Source organism: Balaenoptera physalus (genome assembly GCF_965194825.1).
Source record: "Balaenoptera physalus genome assembly, chromosome: 1".
In the NCBI taxonomy this organism is placed as follows: Eukaryota; Metazoa; Chordata; class Mammalia; order Artiodactyla; family Balaenopteridae; genus Balaenoptera; species Balaenoptera physalus.
Genome location: NC_138882.1, coordinates 101,068,540 through 101,091,812, shown reverse-complemented (window position 1 = coordinate 101,091,812; position 23,273 = coordinate 101,068,540). Strand labels below are relative to the sequence as shown.

The following is a 23,273-nucleotide window of genomic DNA, read 5'->3' as shown; positions in this document are numbered from 1 at the left end:
TTCTTTAAAAACTCTTTAATGTCACATTCAACACACAAGAAAACAAAAGTTAGGTGATTTTTAATTTAAAAGTTACCTGAATTATGGCTGCACAAAGTTTAATTCTAAATGAGCCCCATTATTGCTAAGACCCTGAATGTCAGGAAATAAAGAAGGCTCAGTAGTCACCACAATCATGCAAGTCAACCTTCACTGCAGAACCATCGCAGTTCAGTTCTACTACATCAGCAAGGAACTCTCTCAGCTTCTCTACATTACCACATATGTGCCGCAGCCTGGGACAAGCAATGATTCTCTCCAGGGGTACATAAAACTTATCTCCAATACAGAAGGGTTGGGGAGTCATCTCCATGGCTTTGTCTGCCTCTGTGAGTACTGGAACTGGAAGGTCTGAGATGAATTTTCTTGTTGGGTTGCCAGGGTCTGCAGACTCAGGTTCCAACTCATGCTGTCTCCGACTCACTTGACATCTCCGTTTCATTCTGTGCACCTCTCGGTACACTAGATAAGTCACTACACGTCTACAGTAATTCATTTGCTGTAAACTCGGGTATGAGGTCGTATAAATCTGAAGAGAAAAAAATGCAAAAGACTGGAAATAGAAGAAAATTTTCAAAACCACTAGTAACCTAGTTACCACATAACCTAGTAACTAGTTACCACATTAGAATTAACTGTACATACAGATAAGCATATGTACATGACAAACCCTACCCGTTGTGAATGCTACAGTTATAATGGGAGTCCAAAACTATTGACATAGACACTCTTCACCATATTCTTCATCATACATACCTCCCAAAACCAAAAGGGTCTGACAAGCTTGGAGGCGCAATTTCATGTCATTTCCCTAACCAAGCTACAGAGAAACTGCTAATCCTAACAGATTACAAAAGCGGAAGGGTGGTTTGCTGGAGCAAACAGCCTGGAAGTATTTCTAAGACAACAGCAGATCATTCTCTGTAACATGCTTTGAGACACTGTGGGGCATGGGATTCTCCTCCAAAAAGGTCACTTACACTTCTCAATAGTAGGGACTCATTTCACCATCCCAATAAATGAACTTGCTCTCAGAGCCACAGAGAATACTCACAACTTCATAAACATGTTCGCCATGGTGCTCCAAAACAGCAGATTCAGTTGACTTTGCTTTTTTCCGGAAGACCCCTATCTGGGTACAATATCCAACATCCTCAGCTCCTGCTGGTGGTTCTCCCACACCAGTAAACTCCACAGAGTAACTGTAGCGATTGGCCACGTCTAAAGCCCTAAAGTCAAAACAAAGAGAAAAATCATTTTTCTAAACTATTGTTAAACAACCATGTCCAGTAGAATAGAACATGAAACTTACAAGACAAAACAAGCTGCAATTCCTACAACACCACCTAATGCCATATCACGGGGTTTGCTTATTTCTGTTAAGAGCGTTAAGGCAATGACAGCGTCAGTTTCCTAGTAACCACAAGAATATGGAGCAGTATGCAGGGATGGACAAGGAAACCAGAAGGGCTATAATCCCAACTCCTACCTGGGTTTGCAATTATGCCAGAACATGACCATCTGTCATGCTCCTGGGAGATAATTCCTGACACCTTCACGTGAAAGGTACCTGCTGCCCACACACCCTTTCCACACGTGCCTGCCTGTGGGACCTGACAGAAAATAACGCCCAAATGTGGTGGTTTCTTAATGATTATATGCGAAGTTGCACTTTGGGAATCAATTTTATTGGAATAAAGTAAGAAATAATTGTAGATAATAAGATTTACTTCATAGGGTTTAAAACTCCAGCACAGTCACAAAAAAACAAAAACACTTAAGAGCTCACCAGGTCTGAAACTGCATTCTACTCCACTCAAATTTGTGATCTGAATCTCTGAAGACTGTAGATGGAAACAGGGAATTGAAATCAGAGTTCGGTGTGCTGATGACAATCATGGCTGGAGACATGTACCCAAATACGACTTCAGGAAACTTCGCCAGATCTTCTGAATCAAAATGTTCTATTCTAAAGTGGTAAGTGAGAAAGATATAAGGAAACCTAGCTTCACTTGCAAGTAGTTTCCTAATTGATTTTGCAAAGCAACTTCTAAGCGTGGACCTCTCAGACCAGATAAGAGAAATACGGTTCAGCATTATTCACAATAGCCAAAAGGTGGCTGTAAACAGATGAACGGATAAGCAAACTGTGACACATACAATGGAATATTCAGACTTAAAAAGGAAATTCAGACCCGGGCTGCACACGGATGACACTTATCATTGCTCCTTGGCTCTTTAACCAATGCTCTAATGTTCTCCATAAGTAATTTCAAACATTAGGCACCTACTACGTGCCAGGCAACAGGAAATACAAAAGAGAAACACTCTGCTCTAGAGAACACATTACTAAAAACTGGAAATCTGAACACAGTACCAGGTAAACTGACCCCAGAATAAGACCCTTAACTACTATTAAAAGGTCATTAAGAGACATCTTGGTTTCTGAATACCATTTCACATTAAAAGGAACCAGAAATGGCAGACTGGGAAGGAAAAGTAGACAACCAGCCTGGTACATCTTGCTACGCCAGAAATAAAGTGCTCAAAAAAGGACAGACATATCACAAGGACACAGGAGTCAGCTTGAAGGGACCCCCACTGACCAATCTTGGGAATATCTGAGCAGCAAAATACAGTAAGTTACAAACCATTAAAAAAAAACAGAAATTCATGAGTTCATACTGATGATAAATAAGTGAGGTGGGAGGGCTCTTGACTAGTAAATACAGAGAAGTGCTGAAATTGCAAAAACCATTTGCCACCATATAATATAGGGAAATTTTGGGGGGAAATACGGATGAGTAACAAGACATGTGTAAGGTCTGCAGTCTCCAGACTGCTTATCAGTTGTCAGGGGTGAGGGGGATGAGGGGGAGTAGTAATTGTACAGCTAAGCAACCACGCCTTGACTGGGAAGATCAAAATTAACCTCCCCAAGGACAAACGGATATTGGTGCCTCCAGATGGAATGACCCGAGGATCCAAATAACATCTTCAGTGCTCTACTGTGTTCCAGGAATGCATAGCCTGAGTCTAATCATTAAAAGCCAAAAATGAAAAATATTCTTATTAAAAATAAAGGGAAGGGCTTCTCTGGTGGTGCAGGGGTTAAGAATCCACCTGCCAATGCAGGGGACACGGGTTCGAGCCCTGGTCTGGGGAGATCCCACAATGCCGCGGAGCAACTAAGCCCGTGCGCCACAACTACGGAGCCTGCGCTCTAGAGCCCCCAAGCCACAACTACTGAAGCCCGCGCACCTAGAGCCCGTGCTCCGCAACAAGAGAAGCCCCCACAATGAGAAGCCTGCGCACCGCAAAGAAGCCCCCACTCGCTGCAACTAGAGAAAGCCCGCGCGCAGCAACAAAGACCCAACGCAGCCAAAAATAAATAAATAAATAAATAAATTTTAAAAGTAAAAAAAATAAAGGGAACTGGGGAATTCCCTGGTGGGCCAGTGGTTAGGACTCAGAGCTTTCACCGGGTTTGATCCAGGGTCAGGGGACCAAGATCCCACAAGCCTCGAGGCATGGCCAGAAAAGAAAAGAAAAAAACAGGAACTGGTTATTTAATACTGAATTTATTAGGGGCAAAGGGTAAAACCTACCCTTAAATGGTTCAGAAAAAAAAAAATGTGTGGAGGGAGAGGGAGACAGCAGGAGAGCACATAGACACAAGATAAAATAAAGAAAATGTAAAAAAAAAAAAAAAAAAAGAAGAAAATGTTAATCTGTGACTCAGGATAAAGGATATGGGTGTTCCTGGTACTTTATACATTTTGCATCTTACTTATAAACTTGAAATCATTTCCAAACAAAAAGTTGAAAAAGGCCAGTAAAAAGCCAATCCCAGCTGACAAGCAATTTTATTTACAAATAACTCAGATTATGACAAATATTTAGGACACTAAGTTTACTGAGACTAATTTATTCCGATTTTTCAAATGAATGTATACAGTAAGAATCAGTTTAATACTTACAATTCAATACATGCTACCAAATCAAATCCAAGCAAACGACAGTCTTTCTCCAAAACAGAGCCGTGATACAAGGTAATAACTAAGTCCAGCTCTCGAGGATCCAGATGATCCCCCATGCATGGGGACAGCCTAGACCTGCAGAAGCATTATTGCAGAAGGAACATTTGAACACATATAATCTATTTGGAATATCTTACCAGCTACAGAAACTCTGATCCTCTGATAAATTATCTTCTGCCTACATTGGTAAGTCTGACATGGCCTGTTTCCATGACTTGCTGTATTAAGCACAAGGTCATAGGGTAACTTCCTCTCTCATAGGGCATTTTTTTTTAATACATCTTTATTGGAGTATAATTGCTTCACAATGTTGTGTTAGTTTCTGTTGTACAACAAAGTGAATCAGCCATATGCATACATATGTCCCCATATCCCCTCCCTCCCTCCCTCCCTATCCCACCCCTCCTGAGCTGATCTCCCTGTGCTATGCGGCTGCTTCCCACTAGCTATCTATTTTACATATGGTAGTGTGTATATGTCAATGCACTCTCACTTCGCCCCAGCTTCCCCTTCCTCCCCAGCCCCCCGTGTCCTCAGGTCCATTCTCTATGTCTGTGTCTTTATTCCTGCCCTGCCACTAGGTTCATCAGTACCATTTTTTTTTTTTAGATTCCACATATATGTGTTAGCATACAGTATTTGTTTTTCTCTTCTGACTTACTTCACTCTGTATGACAGACTCTAGGTCCATCCACTTCACTACAGATAACTCAATTTCGTTTCTTTTTGTGGCTTGAGTAATATTCCATTGCATATATGTGCCACATCTTTTTTATCCATTCATCTGTCGATGGACATTTAGGTTGCTTCCATGTCCTGGCTATTGTAAATAGTGCTGCAATGAACATTGTGGTACATGACTCTTTTTGAATTATCTCATAGGGCATTAAATGGCCAATGAGAACAAGATTTTTAATATTTGATATTCCTCTCATTATTAATACTTTTGGTTCTCTCACCTCACTTTGGATCAGTGATTTTCAATTTTTTGTTCTTTAGAAGAAAAACATTCTTAAAACAATCTGTGGAAGTCATATATGAGTGAGACTCATTCAAACTGCAGGAGGCCTCGGGCTTCTACCCCGGTGCTGTGGCAATTTAAATCCTCTGCTATAAGTTATCTTGGTGTTCAGCATTAGACTTTGCCATTTGAAATTGAATTTGCAATGCTTTGATTGCTATAATTACTGAATTGAAGCTATACTTTCTACATAGGTAGAAGCAAAACTTCTAGGTATTATTCACAACATACAGGCAAATCACTGTCATGGTAAAGGCATTATTTGGTGAGCCTGGGGCTCTCATAGTGCCTCCCTTTAAACAAGTTATAAAGAACTTGTATAAAAAACACTTCATCTGGGTGTAGAGAAGAAACGTTATGAACACCAAGGGTGGGGAAACTGGCAGGGGGTGGTGGTGGTGTGATGAATTGGGAGATTGGGATTGACATGTATACACTAATATGTATAAAATAGACAATAAGAACCTGCTGTATAAAAAAATTAATTAAATTCAAAAAAAACCCACTTTATCTGGGAATTCCCTGGCGATCCAGTGGTTAGGGCTCTGTGCTTTCACTGCCGAGGGCCCAGGTTCAATCCCTGGTTGCAGAACTAAAATCCCACAAGCCGCGTGGCCATAAAAAAAAAAACCACTTCATCTAACGATAATTAATAGTGCCACTAGTTTTACAACATCGTAAAGCAACTATACTCCAATAAGAATTAATTTTTTTAAAAAGTGCCACTAGTTTTAGACTAATGCATAATTATTTTAGAAACTCAGTATTACCCATTCCATTTAAGTCTCCCTTCATTGATATCCACTCCAACAAGCTCTTCAATGCACTTTTGGTATTTTAATATCACTAGGAGGCAAACATCACCACACCCCAAGTCTGCAACCTGTAGATGAGAAAGAATGTTATTTCAAAGACATTATAGCCAGAAGTCACATATGATCAAGCATGTTTGTTTTTTTTTTCCAGAATGAGTGGGTATCAAAAGAATTATACAGTATCTTTTTGGTAGAAAAAATAAACAAAAAGGAAATTAACCGGAAACATTGTAAACCCCAGGGGAAAAAAATAAGGCCTGTTAACCTCCCATGACCTAACTAGAGTGTTTGGACAATAAACTAACTCAGGTATCAAGGTATACCCTAGGGGCCTGGCACAGGGAGCGCACACTTGACAGGCAAGTGTGCTAAGAGGAATCTGTGCCTCTGAGAACCTTCAACAAGACTTAGAAAAGGATGCTGACCGAACATACCAGGATATAGCTTGATCTTGTTAATCTAATCCCCTTAATAAATATTCACACATTCTTAAAGATTTTTATTAAATCTGTTTTCTTCATCACACAACAGTCTTCATTAACCACAGGTGAGTTACCTATATATTTCTGAACCCCACTTTAGGTGAAAAGGGCAAATGAACATAACTCATGACAGACACTTAAAAGTACCCACACCCAAAAAGATGTGCAATCTAAGTTGCACCCATGGTTATTCAGTAATTTTCCTCTTTTGAGGCAGGCACATTTATGGGATGGTGGAAGAAGGGGAACACAGAATTGAAAAATGAAAATCTAGTTTCAGAAAGCAAATCACTGGAAGCAATGAACTGTACTAATTTTTAAACAGTATACCCAATTTTCTTCCAAGCAGGAATTGAGCTGAAACTATACTAAGGATACATGAGCCCCATCACTACCTACAAACTACATAGCGAAAAGAAGTTTGTAGAGTTTAACTTTACAAAACTCATGAGAGAAACCACCATTTTCCTTAAGAAGTCTATCATCCTTTAAAAGATGCTCAACATCACTAATTATTAGAGAAATGCAAATCAAAACTACAATGAGGTATCACCTCACTCCTGTTAGAATGGGCATCATCAGAAAATCTACAAACAACAAATGCTGGAGAGGGTGTGGAGAAAAGGGAACCCTCTTGCACTGTTGGTGGGAATGTAAATTGATACAGCCACTATGGAGAACAATATGGAGGTTCCTTAAAAAACTAAAAATAGAATTACCATATGACCCAGCAATCCCACTACTGGGCATATACCCAGAGAAAACCATAATTCAAAAAGACACATGCACCCAAATGTTCATTGCAGCACTATTTACAATAGCCAGGTCATGGAAGCAACCTAAATGCCCATCAACAGACGAATGGATAAAGAAGTTGTGGTACATATATACAATGGAATATTACTCAGCCATAAAAAGGAACGAAATTGAGTCATTTGTTGAGAAGTGGATGGATCTAGAGACTGTCATACAGAGTGAAGTAAGTCAGAAAGAGAAAAACAAATATCGTATATTAACGCATGTATGTGGAACCTAGAAAAATGGTACAGATGAGCCGGTTTGCAGGGCAGAAGTTGAGACACAGATGTAGAGAATGGACATATGGACACCAAGGGGGGAAAACTGCGGTGGGGTGGGGATGGTGGTGTGCTGAATTGGGCGATTGGGATTGACATGTATACACTGATGTGTGTAAAATTGATGCCTAATAAGAACCTGCAGTATAAAAAAACAAACAAACAAAACAACTAATACTAAACTTTCATTGGGTTATTTGTATGGAAATATGTTAATATAAATGTTTCAGACATTACATGAAATTTCTAAAAATCTTATATTTGTATTTGTATGGAAATATGTATGGAAATATGTTAATATAAATGTTTCAGACATTACATGAAGTTTCTAAAAATCTTATATTTGTATTTGTATGGAAATATGTTAATATAAATGTTTCAGACATTACAAAAAATAAAAAATTAAAAAATTAAAAAAAAAAAAGAAGTCTATCATCCTTTAGCCTGTAACTGACCCTATAGACTTCAGATATTCACTGGGCCTAGCCAGCTCCCTTGGTCCTATGAAATCCGAATACTGACACAGAAGGGAGGTGTTACCCAGACAGAATCCAGTGCCAGCACTGATCATGAACCTTTGCTACAAAGGGAAAGCGAATAAATGCCAAGGGCTCCTTGCCTTTCCCCCACCATTATTATCTAATTAAAAAGAACCACAGTACCTATGTCCACAAGACTAGTCTGCTTGATGTTTGGACTAAATGCTCTAGAAATGTGGAACACATAAAGATCACATCCAATGGTAAAATGTCAAGATTTTCTTCACATCTGAAACTGGCAATGTTGAATTTTACCGGAGCTCTGTGCGCCTGGTAAACAGGTTAAAGGTATCCACCTATGCTTTGTATTTCCAGAAAGGGCTTTCAGAAGGTACCATATTCCCCCCACACTCACAGATGCTGCCTAGTGTTCCCATTCTTTGCCTTGAATGATTACCTTGACTACTTGTCCCAAAATTCTCCTCCCTCCAGGCCCCTGAACATTGGACTGTATTTAGCTAAGGATCCCTCCCAGAAAATAGGCTGGTTTCAGGGTTCACACATTCCACTGTCCAATCATACCACCCTTGTATCCCACTTCCGCTCATCCTCCTCTCTATAAAAGAAAAATCCTTTTTGCCCATTAAGACAGATGCTCTCCCTATGCAACCCTTTCCCTCCTTGCAAAAGTCTTTTTGCATAGTCTCTGCTTACTTGCTAAGTCCTTACTAAGATTTTTTTATTTGACAAAGCATTACATAAGGCATTATTAACAAATGTTTGGAAAGAGAATACCTACCTTCTTGGGTTGATGTTGCTCCACTAAATTTTTAACGAATTGGTAACGCTGTTTGTATAATGGAGGATTAAACTTAATTATCTTCTTGTTGGGGACTTCTTCAACATTACCACCAACCACACTATTGCACTGAAAGTTTACAAACAAAATAAAAGGGGGGGTGGGGTGGGGGAAGTGTTCTGATCATTCATGACTTCAGGAATTAAATAAGAACGTTTTATGTCCCCCAACCACTTCATAGAACACATAGGCCCTTGAACCATCTCAAGTCCTAAGATCAGGTGGCACTGTGCTTCCTCCACACTTCATTTCATTTAAGCCTCCTCTCATGTCTTTTAAGTGATTATCTGGCTTTAATTCTCCCTATAGCCTAGAGGCGGCTGAAGAGAAAATTACTTATGAATGCACTTAATAAAACAATTGGACGTCTCCTAGCCACACGGGACTTTTAGTGGAGTGAACTGCCAAAGCCTGGGGTCCAGGTCGGCAGGAGGCTAAAAGCTGTGTATAACTGACAAAGACTCTCCTTAACCAAACTGAAGTCAGACTGAGCCCTTTTTTTTTTTTTAATTAATTTTTATTGGAGTATCGTTGCTTTACAGTGTTGTGTTAGTGTCTGCTGTACAGCAAAGTGAATCATGGGCCCTCTGTTGACTACACCTACCTGGACCCTGTCCTATCTTTGGCTGGCCTGGCCCAGTTTTAGCAGGAATCCTGCTAAGTCACCCACACTTGATATGTGCTCAATCTGTATCTGATCAAACACCTCATCCCCCGCCCTCAATGTATGATCAAGCTGGCCCACCTTCAGAAGCCTATCAAGTAGGTTTAGCAAGAACCCCATACCCTTGATGGGGTTCTCCTCTCTTTTCCATCCACTGATTCCCTCACTCTGCTCATATGCTATAAATCCCCCCCTCACCGTCTCTTGCATGGATTTGGGCCCCACCCCTCTCCCCTACTGCAATGCTCTTATTGCAATAGTCCTAAGCAGTTTTCCTTTTTAATAGTCTTATTCGGAGCCTTTTACAAATGTCAAAATTTCCTTGACATGACCCCAGTAGAAAATAATGTCATGATTAACCCATAACTGCTGTTACTGGTGTTCCTAAATACTAGTCTTATAAAGGAATACAGTCCAAAAGGCACTAGAGCATTGCTGTCCAATAGAAATATGCAAATATGCAACCTTCTCATAGCCTATTTTTAATGTTTTTAAGAAGGTATAATTATATTAACCAATATATCTGAAATATTTCAAGATAAAATCAGAAATGCTTGATCTGTATTTGAATTTCAAAAAAAAAGGTACATTTAAAAAGATTCGCATACCCAAGTTACTCCAAACATATTAAATGTTTTCTAATAATGAAATTTTTTAAAACTAATTTTAAAGTCAAGTGAAGTTCCGTTCCTCAGCTGTTCAAGCCACATCTCAAGTATTCAATAACCATGTGTAATATAACCATTTTATATTGTAAAAAGGACTTGAGCATCCGCGAGTTTTGGTGTGCACGGGGCGTCCTAGAACCAATACCCCAGGGATACGAAGGGAGGGCTGTACCTCACAGTACATCGCGGGGATGACTCTTCCGAGTCATACAGCAGGTCACGAAGGGAAGCCTTACCTCTATGTTGTTTTCTGCCATTGTTTTCAAGTTTCGTTGAGACAAAAATGCAGATGTCTCCTTCAATCCCTAGGAATCAGCAACGACTAGGCTGTAAATACAATATATCAGTTTTTGTAGAAGAGAAGCCTGGACTGAATAGCTGCCTAGATCACTGAGAAGGAAGAGAGCGAGCTTTCTTCTTTCTCTTTACATTTAATCCACAGAATTTATCCAGGAAGTTCTGTTTCAGACAATATCAAAGAGGCTCAGGAAGCCTAAGTAACTTTCCGCCACGCCAAACACATGCAATAACACCCATTCTTTCCTTTTACTATTAGTTTAATACAAACTGAGCAATTCTATCAGTTGTGACTCATTAGAGCCCTCGACCTCACTCAAATTGCTTTCAACTACTCTTTCACACATGGTCGAAATGAAATTTAAAGAGAAAAGTGTCCTAAGCAAGTGATAAACTAAAGATGCTCCAGCATATATCCAATTCACTACGGGCCTTGAATTTAAGTTTTAGTTCTCTATTACACATCTGCCTCTATCAACTAGAACTCAGTCTAAAAAGTAGCCATGTCAATCTAACTTTTGAGTTATTCTCTAAATCTAACTCCGAAACCCTCCTCAAGCGAGACAGCGTTAAGGCATTTATAGAGCATGGGTCGATGCAACTATTACCTTCGAGTAAGAAGTACCTCCAAATGCACAAGTAAAGCGCGGCGGCGACCAGCAGATACTGCAGAGAAGAGCTCTGCAGAGAAGAGTGGTTCCCTCAGAGCGGCGGCCGCACCTATCTCCGGGCCCCGCCCTTGACACCTGCGCACGCGCCGCCTCGCCACGTGACGTTACCCTCCCGCCGCCACGCCGGCGCTCTCCGCACCTGCGCCGTCGGCGTGGCGCAGGGGTACCGTACTCCTCCGCCCGAGGCGTCCAGAGCCCAGCCCGGGGACCAGCCCTATTCCTCTAGGCTCCCGGCTCCAAGACGTCGGTTTTGTGTCTCTTAACGACCGCTGTGGCGCATGCCCCAAAGCCATTTCTACGTCTTCATCCTCACCTTGGCGCGGGGACCACGGTCCCTGCCACGTCCCTCCTCGCGAGCGGCTGCGACCCGCCCCAGCAGCCCAGGAGCCGCGACTGTTGGATCGAGGCGGCGCCTCGCTCGGCGTGTCCGCGGTCGCGAGCAGGGCCCCCGGCTCCGGCGGCTGTTGGATTCGTGGCTCTCCCCGTGCGCGGCAAAGAGCTGAAAACAGTGCCGGCCAATGGAAGGTGGCAAGAGGAGCGGCCAGGCTGAGCGCGAGCCGCAGAGCGGCTCGTGTCCGAATCAGCCAACGCTCCCATCCCCAGAACAATCCACAAGGGCCTTAAAGCGGACCCTGGTCTGCCTGAAGTTGGGCCAGTAACATCTGAACTCAGAAAAACCTTCAGACCTTTCAGGCCGCACTACCGCATGCTGGGCACGCAAGTAACTGATCTCTTAGAAAAGTTACTGTATCAGGTCCCCGGTCCCTTGCAGAAATTCAGATTAACACTTCATAAATAAGTTCTTTCTTTGTTGTATGTGAGGGAAGCGTTTAATGAGGAGAGGAGAAGCGAAGCTGCCTTTTTTGGGGGGGGGGTATTTAGTCCTATTTTAAAAGAATCAATCTGGTTTTACTAATGAATTAATAAGCCATTAACATACCATAAATAATATATTCAGAAATAATATATTTTCAAACACTTAATCCCTACTACATGCAAAGCACAATGCTGACCCCTTTGGGGTATCACAAAGATATATTGCAAAGTTTTTATTTTTGGTATGTTGAGGTATCTAGTCTCATAGGAAAAAGTTTGTAACTTAAGGGAAGCTTCAGTGTTTGAGAGGTTCCTGTTGGCCCTAGGAAACAAAAGTTTTAACCAAGAGCCTTCCATGAAGGAGCATATTCCTTATTACAGAATATATAAACAGGACCTTCAAACGTTAGTAAGCTAATTCCACTTCTTTGTATTTTTAAATTAGTTAAATAAGGAGGCCATTAGATGAAGTGGTTCTTGTGCCCTGAAAAGCCTGTATAAGCAAACCAAAGCCAAAGTGTGCAAATGCCTCAGTGTTAAGAAATGGAAACCTAAGGTCAACCAATCATAAGCAAGCAGACTTTCCCAAATAAGGCACCAGCTTAAACTTGTGAAAGAAAAAACAAAAGGGTGTGGGTAGGGCTTCCCTGGTGGCGCAGTGGTTGAGAATCTGCCTGCCAATGCAGGGGACATGGGTTCGAGCCCTGGTCTGGGAAGATCCCACATGCCACGGAGCAACTGGGCCCGTGAGCCACAACTACTGAGCCTGCGCGTCTGGAGCCTGTGTTCTGCAAAAAGGCCACGACAGCGAGAGGCCCGCGCACCACGATGAAGAGTGGCCCCCGCTCGCCGCAACTAGAGAAAGCCCTCGCACAGAAACGAAGACCTAACACAGCCAAAAATAAATTAATAAATAAAAATTTAAAAAAAGAAAAAAATGGTGTGGGTCTTGCTAAGAGAGCTCTCTAAAATGGAGCCTGGAGGCCACTGAAGAAGTATGACTAATGCACATCTCAGCCTGGGTGGAATCTGAACTTAGACCATTTATTGTCTTAACACAGGCAACCAGAACATCTGCCCAATGTTCCAGAAACTCAAGATATTTATTGGACCCTTACCCTAAAATAACTCCTGAAAGAGTATCCCTTAAGGACAAATATTTCCTTTCTTGTGTCCAGTCAATCATAATTCTTGCCAGACGACTTTAACAACTTCATGGTTGTGTGTGACTCTCTCTTCCCCAAAACACTGGGTTTTACCCGAATCTGTGTTTCTCTTTTTTTTTTTCTTTCTTTTTTTTTTTTTTTTTGGCCACACTGTAGGGGATCTCAGTTCCCCATCGAGGGATTGAACCCAGGCTGTGGCAGTGTAAGCCGGGAATCCGAACCACTAGGCCACCAGGGAACTCCCAAATCTGTGTCTCCTGCATTGCAATTTCTAAGACCCCAAATAAACTCTTTTCGTATTTGCAGCCTTCTGCATTTCTTTGTCAACAAGCTATAGCCGATCAAGTAATTTCCCTGCTTTGCTTTGGTGTCTTCCCTATAAAAGCCTTCCCTGAAAAATAATTTTCAGTAGAGCACTTTTATGGATACTGGATTCTAGTCCTGTTCATTGCCTTTGAGGTTTTGTCATCTACCTACAAATTGGACTGGATCCTGAATTCTTCTAGTTTTCTCCAATATCTGAGTCATCAAGCTAACGTTTCCACATTTCTCCCACTCTTCTGACTTGGAATCACTAAGAACAAAAACTGCCCTTTTCTCAAAGCTCTGAAAGCTGAAGCTGGATGACTTGATACAAACTTCAGAGAAATCGCCTCAACAGCTCATGTCCAGACAAACTTTGTGCTTTTTGCTCTGTGAGCCACACAGCAAGTTCACTGGAACACCTTAATGACATCAACCAGAGATAACAGGAAAATCTATCAGATTGCCACTGCCTCTCCTCACTCTGACTGAAGATGCTTCAAGTCTAACATCTAGAAATCTTCTCGATTAACTACTCCCTGGACTCAAAACCTTTGTTTATAGTCTGTTCTAACCATTAACCTTGTTTTTCTTTTGTTTCCATTGTAATGCCTCTTATTAAATACATGACTGCTTGCACCATATAGACCTGACTTCGGGAGTCCACCTGCATCACTGCCTTGAAATGAGATACAACTCTTTAATTCAACTGACCTATTCTCAGGATTAAGAGACTAGTTCAGTGAGTATAGAACAGTCTACCAACTCAGCTTCTGGGGAAGTTTCAAAGGCAGGAATAAACTCTTGGGGAAGTTTCAAAGTCAGGAATGAAGGGTAGAAGAATATGGCCCCCCAAAATATGCCTCTTTGGCATAAGGACTGTTTTGAGCTGATTGTTTAAAGAAACAGCAGACATAGGAGAATCTCTGAACATATAGTAGAAGTTACCCTTTTGAAATGGAAATTTACGTTTATAAAGTAAAGCTCCATTTGTAAGGGTGTCTCCCTCTCTGTACCTGGCAGAGAAAGATGACTAAATCACATGAAATCTTATCATTGGAGAAAGAAGACATTGATTTGAATGACTTCCCTGGAGGTCCAGTGGTTAAGACTCCATGCTTCCACTGCAAGGGGAGCTGGTTCGATCCCTGGTTGGGGGACTAAGATCCCGCATGCCACGGTCGCAGGGGAGAAGACACTGATTTAAATCTGCAAAACAAATGTTACCCTTTTTACCATGCTTTTTCCTGGTAACTTCCCATAACTGGCCTCTCCCCACCCCCATTCCATCTTTCCTTTGTCTTTACAGAAGACAGTAGGTAAGATGGTAGCTTGGGCTTTCTCAGAGAGTAACTCATTCTTTCTGGGTATAGCCCAGTGTACAGGAGGTATACAGGTTAATAAACTTCTATCTGTTTTTCTCTTGTTAATCCATCTTTTATTACAGGGAATCTCAGCCAAGAACTCAGAAGCGTAAAGGAGAAATTATTTTTCCTCCCGTTTGGTATGATTCTATTTTTACAGGATACCTAGAATAGTCAAATTCATAGAGACAGAAAGTAGAATTGTCACCAGTGGAACAGCGATTTCCTCGGTTCTTGTCCTCTCAAGGGAAAGAATTCAGACAAGAGACATAAAGCAGTTTTAAGTAGCAAGAGTTTTATTAAGCAAAGTGAAAGTACACTCCCAGGAAAGGATGAGAGAAGACTGTCTGGAAACCAGAAGCAGCCCACAATGGGGGTAGAGTTTGTTTCTAAGAGTGGTGGAAAGTCGCTCCCTGTGTCCTGTGTCATTTGACTGACAAGTTGATCGACAGCTTTAGGTTATACAACTTTTCTCCTTGTGTACAGGTGCTTACCCTTAAGCACCCAAGTGAAACTCATGGCGGGGGGCGTTGGGGGGCAAAAATCGCAATGCTAATTTATTACAAATAAGGCATAATGAACCCGGGTTACTTTGAGTCATGTTTTAGGTCTTGGTGCTCCTGTGCCAACCTATGCTGGCAGATTTTATCTAGCTTGGTCCTAATAAGGCTGGAAACCTAGCAGTCCTTGACCATAGAAGGGAGGATCTCTGGGCATGTTCTGATCACCAGTGTCCAGGTCGGGGAGGGAAAGATGACCCCGTCCAGGACGGGGTGGGGACGTGCTCACGTCTGACTAGCTACCTAAAAGAATGGTAGTTGCCAGGGGCTGGAGGAGGGAATTGGGAGTTGCCATTTAATGGGAACAGAGTTTCGGTTTGGGATGAGGAAAAGTTCTATAGACGGATGATGGGGATGGTTGCACAACAATGTGGGGTGTTTTTCTTTTCGGTTTTTTAATTTATTTATTTATTTTTGGCTGTGTTGGATCTTCGTTGCTGCATGTGGGCTTTCTCTAGCTGCGGCGAGTGGGGGCTACTCTTTGTTGTAGTGCGCAGGCTTCTCATGGCGGTGGCTTCTCTTGTTGTGGAGCACGGGCTCTAGGCGCGTGGGCTTCAGTAGTTGTGGCATGTGGGCTCAGTAGTTGTGGCTCACGGGCTCTAGAGCGCACGCTCAGTAGTTGTGGCGCAAGGGCTTAGTTGCTCCGCGGCATGTGGGATCTTCCCGGACCAGGGCTCAAACCCGTGTCTCCTGCATTGGCAGGCGGATTCTTAACCACTGCACCACCAGGGAAGCCCCACAACAATGTTAATGTACTTAATGCCACTGAACTATACACTTAAAAATGATAAGTTTCATGTGTATTTTACCTCAATTTTAAAATATTTTAAGAAAAAAAAATTTTAAGTTAATAAATGGTCTGTATAGGATTCCTGGATTTAGAGGTGTTGCTTTGCCTACTGGTTAGCTCATTTATACAATTGAATTCTCATGTCCAGCTTCAGCTCCCTCTCCACATTTGCCTATTTCATCATTCTCTTGGTCTCCTACTCTCTCAGAGCCTGAACATCATACTTGGCTCTAGCCATTTCCACCCTTCCCACATTTGGACAATCACCAAACCTTGACCTCTTCAAGCTGTCAGTTGCATCTGTTCCTTCCCACAGCCAATATTGTAGCTTACCCTTTGTCATCTCATTTTCTCATCATACCTAATCTTACTTTCCTCCACTAGATTCTAAGTACCACTGAGACACAGGCCACGTTATACCTTTTTAGAATGAGTTTTAAGTCAAATAGACCTTAAATCCTAATTTGACTATTACTTTCTAAACTTTGGAAATTTACTTACCCTCTCTGTCAATTTTTTCAGTTGAACAATGAAAAATAAATAAGATTACCTATTCAATAAGTATATATTGTGTACCTATTGTGCACCAAGTACTGGTTTGAATGAAAAAGACAGTTAAAGGTCCTCTCTATGGCTCTTCTTTTTTAAATTTTTTATTTATTTATTTATTTATTGGCCTCCTTGGGTCTTCGTTGCTGCGCGTGGGCTTTCTCTATGTTCGGTGAGCAGGGGCTACTTTTCCTTGCGATACACAGGCTTCTCATTGCAGTGGCTCCTCTTGTTGCAGAGCACGGTACAGGCTCTAGGTGCGGGGGCTTCAGTGGTTGCGGCACGTGGGCCATAGAGTGCAGGCTCAGTAGTCATGGCGCACAGGCTTAGCTGCTCCGCGGCATGTGGGATCTTCCTGGACCAGGGATCAAACCCATGTTCCCTGCATCGGCAGGCGGATTCTTAACCACTGCGCCACCAGGGAAGTCCCTTTTATGGCTCTTCTATTCCAGCAGGTATAGATGTCTGACATGAAATAAATGACCAAAAGTTATCCTGGATGCCAGTTTGAGCCTGATGCTCAAAACAGGCTGAAATATTTGAAGGTTTTGAAAGAAGGTGATTGTATTTCGCATGTAAAAGGAATGTAAACAGTTTGTGGCCAGGAGGAAGATTGTGACAGATTAAGGTGTACAAAATTCTTTGACAAGCCTATTGAGAAGTGAGGTCTATTGTCTTTTTGAATCTGGCTGGGTTTTGTGATTTCGCCAATGAATGGAATACTGAAGTGTCAGTTTCAGGCCCAGGTGTTAAGAAACTGGCAACTTCTACTTCCTGTCTCTTGGAATCCAGATGCCATGCTGTGAGGATGAACATTCCTACTCCCTTGCATGGGGCCGTGCAATAAAACTCCGTACTTTCCTTCAGCACAACCTGGTGTTAGTAGGTTGGCTTTGCTGCACTGAGGGCGAACATTTTTAGAATAAGGACGAGCCATGAATACCACCATATGCTGAGTCCTGTGAGTGCTCCTAGTGAGATACCCAACCTGAGGGGGACCTTGGGGACCCCTAACATACCGCCTAAAACAACTTCTTTCCTTTGTGTCTCTTTGGAATGCACTCTTGCCCTGGGAGTCTGTTGACAGTTTCCAGGACATGAGGAGATAAAATGCCAGTGTTTCTTTAAAAGGAAAAAGACATATAGGTCATGAGTGCAGAGAATTCTTATTTACTCACCAATCCCAGAACTGTTCTGGGTATCATTCAGACAGCCAGAATTCTATTTGTGTGGGAATCCCTAAGCACCACCTGCACCCCTCATAGGTCTATGAGAACATTTGGTGGTGACAGGATTGATGACGTATCTTACAGTGGGGTGCCCATCCCAGGTCAACAGGAATATATTAAGCTAAATGAGGGAAAGTAAAACATTCCAACATAGGTGAAAGGTATGTCAGTCTTTTGATATCATTGAGGTGGCCACCCAATTCTTTGAGGAATTAAAAGCAACTCTCCTTGTTTTACAAATCTAGTCTTTATAGGACCAGAGGTGTAGTTCCAGAAATAATCCAAAACCCACCAATCTTTTTACCACTCCCCAGACCTCCCATATTAAGAGGCTTGTTACTTAAATTTGTGTTCTGCAGGAACTAAGGTCCCCATGCAGGTGGAGGACGGTAACTGCAGGCTGAGACCCCAGACTGATCAGAACCTAAGGAATGATATCATTTCCCAGGCTGTTACCCAAAAACTGCGTTTGCCTCTTGGTGGTTGTCGAGCCAAAAGACACAATGAAGCCAAAGATCGGGAGAAGGAGAGACTTATTATTACTTGGAGAACACTGGGGACCTTTCCCAAAGCCGTGTCTCCCCAAACAGCAAAGTTGGGGAAGTTTTAAGCTAAGGGCGCATGCATATTCATGAAGGGGCTTGAGCAGAGGAGAATTCAACATAGAATTGGGGCAAAGGTCAGCAGAGTCCAAACTTTAGTTGATTAAAGTCAGGAAGGTCAACATCATCATTCTGTCCTCCACCTGGGTGGGGGCCTTAGTTCCTGCAGAACTCAAAGACTGTGTCAGATTGTAATGTATATCCTTGAGGAGGAACTAGGACTCTGTTTTACCTTGAACTATTATTTCTTGACTGTTTTCCCTTTGTTCCTGCATTCCCTCACTTCCCTTAAGGTCATTAATTACTGAGAACTGTTCAAGGGCAAGCATTGTGGCCAGACTTAGATCCAAAAATGGCTTAGGCCAAAAATGGCTTCTTTTATGTTAAGAAAGCCATGCCTGGTTCTCTTTCTCCAGGGACCCCCCCCCCCACTCTACATGCTTACATATATGGTCTGTGTCCAGGGTTCTTGGCTCACTGTTCACAAAACACTTAGAATTTCCTGAGCAATGGGAGCATCTTTTGTCATAATGAGACAGGAGGGAAGGGGGCAGGGCACAACCTTTAAAAGAATGACTTATCCTTTGAGGATATGACAAAAACCATTTAGAACCAATTAGGCCCAAAATGGCAGAAGATTTGACTTCCAGTAGACCTTGAGCCTCATTATACTGTTCAGTGTAATTGATTAGCTACATGACACACCCACAAGCCCCATGACGGTTCCGAGGTTGACCATAAAAGGCCAAAAAGTGGGCAGTGGCCCAATTCCTGGAACTGCCCCCCTTCTCCAAAAGAGTTGGAATAATCCTCCCACTTGTTAGCCTATGAAATTACCCGGCCCATAAAAACAAACCACCCCCATATTTCAGGCAAGTCTCAAGCCTTTTGAGATGGACCTCATTCTGTTGCAGGAAGGGGGACACCTTCCAGGGCCCTAGAGTGGGCTCTTGTCTAACAATCAGAAATGAATTATCCAGATAGCCTCATCCACCAGAGGGCAGACAGCAGAAGCAAGAAGAACTACAATTCTGCAGCCTGGGGAAGGAAAACCACATTCACAGAAAGACAGACAAAATGAAAAGGCAGAGGACTTTGTAGCAGATGAAGGAACAAGATAAAACCCCAGAAAAACAACTAAATGAAGTGGAGATAGGTAACCTTCCAGAAAAAGAATTCAGAATAATTATAGTGAAGATCATCCAGGACCTCAAAAGAAAATGGCGGCAAAGATCGAGAAGATGCAAGAAATGATTAACAAAGACTTAGAGGAATTAAAGAACAAACAAACAGAGATGAACAATACAATGACTGAAATGAAAAATACACTAGAAGGAATCAACAGCAGAATAACTGAGGCAGAAGAACGGATAAGTGACCTGGAAGACAGAATGGTGGAATTCACTGCCATGGAACAGAATAAAGAAAAAAGAATGAAAAGAAATGAAGACAGCCTAAGAGACCTCTGGGACAACATTAAACACAACAACATTCGCATTATAGGGGTCCCAGAAGGAGTAGAGAGAGAGAGGGGACCCAAGAAAATATTTGAAGAGATTATATCGAAAACTTCCCTAACATGGGAAAGGAAATAGCCACCCAAGTCCAGGAAGTGCAGAGAGTCCCAGGCAGGATACACCCAAGGAGAAACATGCCGAGACACATAGTAATCAAATTGACAAAAATTAAAGACAAATTATTGAATGCAACAAGGGAAAAACGACAAATAACATACAAGGGAACTCCGAAAAGGTTAACAGTTGATTTCTCAGCAGAAACTCTACAAGCCAGAAGGAGTGGCAGGACATATTTAAAGTGATGAAAGGGAAGAACATACAACCAAGATTACTCTACCTAGTAAGGATCTCTTCAGATTCGACAGAGAAATTAAAACCTTTGCAGACAAGCAAAAGCTAAGAGAATTCAGCACCACCAAACCAGCTCTACAGCAAATGTTAAAGGAACTTCTCTAAGTGAGAAACACAAGAGAAGAAAAGGACCTACAAAAACAAACCCGTAACAATTAAGAAAATGGTATTAAGAACATACATATCAATAATTACCTTAAACGTGAATGGATTAAATGCTCCAACCAAAGACACAGGCTCGCTGAATGGATACAAAAACAAGACCCATATATATGCTGTCTACAAGAGACCCACTTCAGACCTAGGGACACATACAGACTGAAAGTGAGGGGATGGAAAAAGATATTCCATGCAAATGGAAATCAAAAGAAATCTGGAATAGTAATATTCATATCAGATAAAATAGACTTTAAAATAAAGAATGTTACAAGAGACAAGGAAGGACACTATGTAATGATCAAGGGATCAATCTAAGAAGAAGATATAACAATTATAAATATATATGCACCCAACATAGGAGAACCTCAATACATAAGGCAACTGCTAACAGCTATAAAAGAGGAAATCAACAGTAACACAATAATAGTGGGGGATTTTAACACCTCATTTACACCAATGGACAGATCATCCAGACAGAAAATTAATAAGGAACACAAGCTTTAAATGACACAATAGACCAGATAGATTTAATTGAAATTTATAGGACATTCCTTCCAAAAACAGCAGATTACACTTTCTTCTCAAGTGCCCATGGAATATTCTCCAGGATAGCTCACATCTTGGGTCACAAATCAAGCCTCAGTAAATTTAAGAAAATTGAAATCATATCAAGCATCTTTTCTGACCACACCAGTATGAGATTAGAAATCAATTACTGGGAAAAAAGCATAAAAAACACAAATACATAGAGAGTAAACAATACGTTACTAAATAACCAAGAGATCACTGAAGAAATCAAAGAGGAAATCAAAAAATACCTACAGACAAATTACAACGAAAACACAATGATCCAAAACCTATGGGATGCAGCAAAAGTAGTTCTAAGAGGGAAGTTTATAGCAATACAAGCCTACCTCAAGAAACAAGAAAAATCTCAAATAAACAATCTAACCTTACACCTAAAGGAGCTAGAGAAAGAAGAACAAACAAAACCCAAAGTTAGCAGAAGGAAAGAAATCATAAAGATCAGAGCAGAAATAAATGAAATAGAAACAAAGAAAACAATAGCAAAGATCAACAAAACTAAAAGCTGGTTCTTTGAGAAGGTAAACAAAATTGATAAACCTTTAGCCAGACTCATCAAGAAAAAGAGGGAGAGAACTCAAATCAATAAAACAGGAAATGAAAAAGGAAAAGTTACAACAGACACCGCAGAAATACAAAGCATCCTAAGAGACTACTACAAGCAACTCTATGCCAATAAAATGGACAACCTGGAAGAAATGGACAAATTCTTAGAAAGGTATAACCTTCCAAGACTGAACCAGGAATAAATAGAAAATATGAACAGACCAATCACAAGTAATGAAGTTGAAACTGTGATTAAAAATCTTCCAACAAACAAAATTCCAGGACCAGATGGCTTCACAGGTGAATTCTATCAAACATTTAGAGAAGAGCTAACACCCATCCTTCTCAAACTCTTCCAAAAAATTGCAGAGGAAGGAACACTCCTGAACTCATTCTATGAGGCCACCATCACCCTGATACCAAAACCAGACAAAGATACTACAAAAAAAGAAAATTACAGACCAATACCACTGATGAATATAGATGCAAAAATCCTCAACAAAATACTAGCAAACAGAATCCAACAACACATTAAAAGGATCATACACCATGATCAAGTGGGATTTATCCCAGGGATGCAAGGATTCTTCAATATACGCAAATCAATCAATGTGATACACCATATTAACAAATTGAAGAATAAAAACCATATGATCATCTCAATAGATGCAGAAAAAGCTTTTGACAAAATTCAACACCCATTTATGATAAAAACTCTCCAGAAAGTGGGCATAGAGAGAACCTACCTCAACGTAATAAAGGCCATATGCAACAAACCCACAGCAAACATCATTCTCAATGGTGAAAAACTGAAAGCATTTCCTCTAAGATCAGGAACAAGACAAGGATGTCCATTCTCGCCACTATTATTCAACATAGTTTTGGAAGTCCTAGCCACAGCAATCAGAGAAGAAAAAGAAATAAAAGGAATACAAATTGGAAAAGAAGAAGTAAAACTGTCCCTGTTTGCAGATGACATGATACTATACATAGAGAATCCTAAAGATGCCACCAGAAAACTACAGAGCTAATCAATGAATCTGGTAAAGTTGCGGGATACAAAATTAATGCACAGAAATCTCTTGCATTCCTATACACTAACAACGAAAGACCAGAAAGGGAAATTAAGGAAACAATCCCATTCACCACTGCAACAAAAAGAATAAAATACCTAGGAATAAACTACCTAAGGAGGTAAAAGACCTGTACTCAGAAAACTATAAGACACTGATGAAAGAAATCAAAGATGATACAAACAGATGGAGAGATATACCATGTTCTTGCATTGGAAGAATCAATATTGTGAAAATGACTATACTGCACAAAGAAATCTACAGATTCAGTGCAATCCCTATCAAATTACCAGTGGCATTTTTTACAGAACTAGAACAAAAAATCTTAAAATTTGTGTGGAGACACAGAAGACCCTGAATAGCCAAAGCAGTCTTGAGGGAAAAACACAGAGCTGGAGGAGTCAGACTCCCTGACTTCAGACTATACTACAAAGCTACAGTAATCAAGACAATAAGGTACTGGCACAAAAACAGAAATATAGATCAATGGAACTGGATAGAAAGCCCAGAGATAAACCCATGCACCTATGGTCAACTAATCTATGACAAAGG

General features: G+C 41.2%; 1 protein-coding gene across 3 annotated transcripts; it reads right to left on the bottom strand.

The window, feature by feature from the left end:
- Positions 1-149: 149 nt before the first annotated feature.
- HENMT1 (HEN methyltransferase 1) lies at positions 150-15,164 on the bottom strand. 3 transcript variants are annotated; one of them, XM_082452579.1, is made up of 8 exons: positions 11,049-15,164; positions 10,380-10,470; positions 8,752-8,880; positions 5,871-5,983; positions 4,020-4,154; positions 1,829-2,008; positions 1,094-1,268; positions 150-568 (listed from the first exon to the last, which is right to left on the bottom strand). In XM_082452579.1, the coding sequence occupies exons 2-8, from the start codon at positions 10,398-10,400 to the stop codon at positions 158-160; spliced, it is 1,164 nt and encodes a 387-aa protein (XP_082308705.1). In that variant the 5' UTR covers positions 10,401-10,470; positions 11,049-15,164; the 3' UTR covers positions 150-157. The 3 variants fall into 3 exon arrangements, with proteins under 3 accessions (XP_082308705.1, XP_082308706.1, XP_082308707.1); XM_082452580.1 differs by having other exon boundaries at positions 11,425-15,164; XM_082452581.1 differs by lacking the exon at positions 4,020-4,154.
- Positions 15,165-23,273: the final 8,109 nt, after the last annotated feature.